The 5,270-nt window shown below is 52.8% G+C and overlaps 1 protein-coding gene across 2 annotated transcripts; it reads left to right on the top strand.

The window, feature by feature from the left end:
• Window positions 1-1,282: 1,282 nt before the first annotated feature.
• CLPS (colipase) lies at window positions 1,283-3,803 on the top strand. Of its 2 annotated transcripts, XM_040473310.1 has the most exons (3): window positions 1,292-1,444; window positions 2,971-3,093; window positions 3,559-3,803. In XM_040473310.1, the coding sequence occupies exons 1-3, from the start codon at window positions 1,361-1,363 to the stop codon at window positions 3,688-3,690; spliced, it is 339 nt and encodes a 112-aa protein (XP_040329244.1). In that variant the 5' UTR covers window positions 1,292-1,360; the 3' UTR covers window positions 3,691-3,803. The 2 variants fall into 2 exon arrangements, with proteins under 2 accessions (XP_040329243.1, XP_040329244.1); XM_040473309.1 differs by lacking the exon at window positions 3,559-3,803 and having other exon boundaries at window positions 1,283-1,444; window positions 2,971-3,306.
• Window positions 3,804-5,270: the final 1,467 nt, after the last annotated feature.

The raw sequence follows: 5,270 nt of genomic DNA, 5'->3' as shown, positions 1-5,270 counted from the left end.
TCGGTACTCGGTACTCGGTACTCGAGGAAACAGGCTCAGATGGCTTACAGATTTAAATTACCTGTCCAAGGTCACGTGGCTAGGGAGGGCTGAGTTTGGAAGCCAAGTCAATATGGATCCAAGCTGTGCTCTGGGGAACCGGATCCAGGGCCTCCACAGCGAGGCGGTCTTCCACCTCCTGGGATGGGATCCTTGGCTGCAGTGAGCAGTCGTCCAGGGAAAGTTGCTCTGGTCCCACACCTGAGCACACTCTGGCAGCTGCACCCTTCTCAGCCTTCAGCCCCCCTCCCCCGACCTGGGTCCATCTGCGATTCACAAGACTTCCTCGTCCTCAGCCAGGATAGACTACAGCTCACGTTCACAGGTGGCCTTGGGTAGGGGACGGGCTGAGTGGAAGCCTTAACTGAAGGGGTTTGGGACTGCAGATGTTGAGTGAAGAGGAAACAGGAGACAATTGCGTGAGAAGGACCATCCTAAGGGCCCCTGAAATCACTCACAGAGGCAGGCCCCCTTCCCCCACAGTGTGAGGGCAGGTGGGAAGTGAGAACACACATCCCCCCTCCAGCGGTCGGTCGATCACGGAGTGGGTCAGCCCCAGCAGCCTCGACCTGCCCTAAAATGCCCCAGGGGAGGCTGGGAAGGTTGAGGAAGCCGGGAGGCTGGGGCCCCTCCTCACCGGCGCCTGATCCCTGGGTTTGGATGGAGTCAGAAGCAGGGCCTGGACTGGGGTGAGAGGTGCCTACATGCAAAGCTGAAGGGGGTGCTCACACCCTTGGTGCTCTCTCGCCTCACCCCAGTCCCAGCCCTACCAGGGCTCCGGGCACCAGCGGGGAACGGAGCACCGGTAACAGCGGCTGACACATCCTAATGACAGAGCCAAGCCCGGGGCTGAGCTACCCATGTGTGTTAAGATATATGCGACATATTCACTCACTCAGCCCTCCCAACTCTCAAAATGATCCCCAGTTGAAGATAAGGAGACCGAGGCTCAGAACAGATAACTTGCCCAGCTAATAACTTTACAAGTAAAAGTGTTCCAGAGTCCACACCCAACTCTGTGTTGGTGCGGTATCACCACCACACACACATGCACACACACACACACACACACACACACACAGGTGCACACATACACGCACACGCATGCACAAGGAACGAGGTGTCACCCATTTGCTTTATCAGGACACACCCCCCAGCAGATTGGCCACAGCTGGGCCTCGGTTCACGTCCAGCCCAGCGGGCTGGGGAAGGTGAGTCACATGTGGACAGAGTCCCTTTTATAGCTCCACCACCCAGGCCGGGTCTGTCTTCTGCCACCTGACCTGCCAGCGGCTACCTACACCGGCTGTGCCCGTCCATCATGGAGAAGGTCCTCGTCCTCCTGCTGGTTGCCCTCGCAGTGGCCTACGCGGTGCCTGACCCTCGGGGAATCATTATCCACCTGGTAAGAGGGGTTTCAGGGAAGGAGTCATCTGAACATCCAGGCAGGGATTTTTTTTTAATTTTTAAATTTTATTGAAATCCAAGTTAGTTAACATATAGTGTAATCATGGTTTCAGGAGTAGAATTCAGTGATTCATCACTTACATAGAACACTCAGTGCTCATCCCAACAAGTGCCCTCTTTAATGCCCATCACACATTTAGCCCAGCCCCCACCAACACCTCTCCCTCTGTTTTTTTTATCTTATTTTTCCTCTCCTTCCTCTATGTTCATCTGTTTTGTTTCTTAAGTTCCACATATGAGTGAAATCATACGATATTTGTCTTTCTGACTAATTTCGCTTAGCATAATACACTCTTAGTTCCATCCACATTGTTGCAAATGGCAAGATTTTATTATTTTTGCTTGCCGAGTATTATTCCATTATATATATATATATATATATATACACACACACCACATCTTCTTTATCCATCTTTATCCATTTGTCAGTCATTGGACATTTGGGCTCTCTCCATAATTTGGCTACTGTCGATAGTGTTGCTATAAATATTGGGGTGCATGTGCCCAGGTGGAGATTTTTTAAGCTTCGATCTTAACCTCTAATGTCTCCACCTGGGGCTGCCTGGAGGCTGAGAGGTGAAGCATCTCTATCTATCCTGCCCACGACTGTCCTGCCCTCTTCTGCTGGCGCCTCAGACAAGGCTGACCAGCATGGGACATGCTCAGGGCAATGGTTCAAACTGGCTGAGGGAGCTTTAGAAAAACCTAGAGCCCTAGGGTCCTGCCCTGGAAACCCTGGCTCAGAAATGTGCAGTAGTTTAAAAAGCTCTCCCAGTGAGTCTGGCTTCTGACCTAGAGGGACACACAGACACAGTTCTAAATGCCTCATACTGACCACGCGAGATAGGTCCTATTCGGATCAGGTCCGTTTTCAGATGGAAAGCAGTGGTGGAGAAAGGTTAAGCCACCTGCCTGAGGTCACGCAGCTGGAAAACACGGAGCAGGGATTGGAGCCCAGGCTGCTGGCTCCAGAGCCACACTGTCACGCTGCCCCATGCTGCCTCTGTACCCAAAGGTTCTTAACTCAGGGCCTTACATGGCTCAGAGGGTCCAGGATCCCCCTGAGGTTATATGTAGAAGTCAGGGGAGGGAGGAATTTTCCAGGGAGAAGGTCCTCACCCTTCACAGGCTCCTCAACGGAGCGTGGGAACCAGAGAAGTTTGGAGACCCCGTTTTGGGAACACCGAGGCAGAGTGTGGGGCAGTGACTTGCCCAGAGTCACCCAGGGAGTTGATAGCACAGCGGGTGCTAGAACCCGTGTCCTGACCCGCAACCACTACCCTGCCCGCTTCTCACACGCTGGGGCTGGGGGTGGGCGGATTGGCCCCCAGACTCAGGGGCTGGGTTCCTCTGCACACGCCCCCACCAGGGGAGGCCCTGTCAGCGGCAGTGGGTGGCGGGGCAGGGGGGGTGTAGAGAAGGGACCAATGGAAGGGGACCTGGGCTAACCGGCTGCCCCGGCAGGAAGACGGCGAGCTCTGCCTGAACAGCCTTCAATGCAAGAGCAGGTGCTGCCACCGTAGCACGGGGCTGAGCCTGGCCCGCTGCGCACCCAAGGCCAGTGAGAACAGCGAGTGCTCTGCCAAGGTGGGTGCCCGCGGAGTGGGGGCGGTCGTGGTGGGAAGAGGGACCGCTCAGAGGAGGAGGGCCCTCAAGCTTGTGGATAGGATCACGGAGGAGCGTCAGCCTGGGCCCCGAACGCTGAGATTAAGAGGGGGAGGTCAGCAGGCTTCAAAGCACTTTCCCATGCCATCATCTCCTTTGACCCTCACAAGTGACCGGTGAGATGAATGGGGGCGGGGGGGGTTGTTATCCCCGTTTCACAGATGGGTGAATAGAGGCATCCCCAGAGAGATGTAGTCAGCGTAAATGAGGCACAGGGTGGGAACCAGCCTCGGGGCCCACAGTGCCCTCTGGAGTGGCAGTCAGAAGAAGACAGACTGAAAAGAGACTGGCCAGGGGTTCTTGGGGTCAGGCCAGGGGGCACGTTATGCCCAAAGTAGCCCCCCCCAACACACAGCCTGTGACTCCAATGGCCCTGTGTCTTTGCAGACACTGTATGGGGTTTACTACAAGTGTCCCTGTGAGCGGGGCCTGAGCTGTGAGGTTGACAAGACCATCGTGGGCTCCATCACCAATACCAATTTTGGCTTCTGCCACGATGCTGGACGCTCCCGGAAGTAAAACCACCGAAGGCTGCCCCTCTTCCACCACCCCTCCCTGGCTGGCCACCCCTTGGCCAGCACCTCCCTTTTCTGATTGGATTCTCAGCAATTAAAGCTCTTCCTGCAACCTTCCCCAGGCTCCTGAATGTTCTTGTTGAGTCAGCGTCTTCCTTGATGTCACCTCAAGCCTTTGCCTCATCAAGGTCAGAGGAAGTCAATAGGTCAGAGGAAGGAGGGATGGGTCGGGGGGCCAGGCGGGATGAGGCTGGACAGACTGGAGACAAGGTTGTGAAGCAGCCATGCTGAGAACCTCTCCATTTGGGGACCGTGACACCTCCCTGGGATGCCCTTCTTGCCCCCCAAGTTCTCAGACAGGTACATGCACACACTTCTCGCGGGGAGTCATAATGGCCCATATTCTCTGCCCTGCGTCAAAATTTACCAGCCCCTGTCTTGGGGTCCTATCTTCTTTCTGGACCCAACTCTCAGGTATGCCAGCTGGTTGACACAACCCATGTGTTAAGGAGTCAAACCACTAACAATTGCTGTGGGCTTACTCTTTGCTAGCAAATCTTCACAACGATCCAGGAGGGAGAATATATCGTCTCCACAGATAAAACAAAAACAAAAACAAAAACTAACGTTCAGAGAAGTTAAGCAACTTGCTCAATGTCACATAATTAGAAAAATTTGGGGGTTGCCTGAGTGGCTCAGTCGGTAAGGTGTCTGACTCTTGATTTCAGCTCAGGTTGTGATCTCACGGTTCATGGGAACGAGCCCTGTGTGGGGCTGTGCACCGACCACACAGAGCCTGCTTGGGATTCTCTCTCTTCCTCTTTCTCTCTACCCCTGGCCCAAGTGTGCTCTCTCAAAATAAATAAATAAACTTTAAAAAGAAAGAAAGAGGAAAGAAAGAAAGAAAGAAAGAAAGAAAGAAAGAAAGAAAGAAGAAAGAAAGAAAGGTCTGCTAATTAAAAACTTAAAAAGTTAGCAGCACACCCGCTAACTCCACCCCCCTACCCATTCTACAATTCCTGGTTCTTTCCCAATTATTCATACTAAGACTAATGGGTGGGATTGTAGGGAATTTGGCTTTGGTTTAACATAAAAACCATCAAACCTAGGTTGCCTTTGGCAGTACTGAGGTCCCCGTCACTGAGATGTGCAAGTGGAGGTTCACTGACCCTCAGTGGGGATGTAGGAGAGGAGATTCATGCAAAGAAGGAAGAGAATGAACTAATTAAAGCTGAGATGCTCTCCCAGCCCCAGGATTTTGTAGTCTGTGATTAAGGAATCCTTAGAGTAGCCACTAGGTTTCTGAGTTAAGACAGGATCTACCTGAAAAGTAACAAAAAAAAAAAAACAAGGAATTATGGCTGAAACAAATAGGGACACATGTTTCTCATGAATCAAAAAGTCTGGAGGGGGCACCTTGGGGGGCTCAGTCGGTTGAGTGTCCAACTCTTGATTTGGGCTCAGGTTGTGATCTCACGATTCATGAGATTGAGCCCCTCGCTGACCACTGACAGGAAACCTGCTTGGGATTCTCTCTTTCTCTCTCTCTCTCTCTCTTTCTGCCCCTCCCCCACTCATTCTCTA

Source organism: Herpailurus yagouaroundi, unplaced genomic scaffold, assembly GCF_014898765.1.
Source record: "Herpailurus yagouaroundi ecotype Mexico unplaced genomic scaffold, PumYag 139, whole genome shotgun sequence".
Taxonomy (NCBI): domain Eukaryota; kingdom Metazoa; phylum Chordata; class Mammalia; order Carnivora; family Felidae; genus Herpailurus; species Herpailurus yagouaroundi.
The sequence above is the reverse complement of the archived record's forward strand: the minus strand, read 5'-3'. Positions and strand labels throughout refer to the sequence as shown.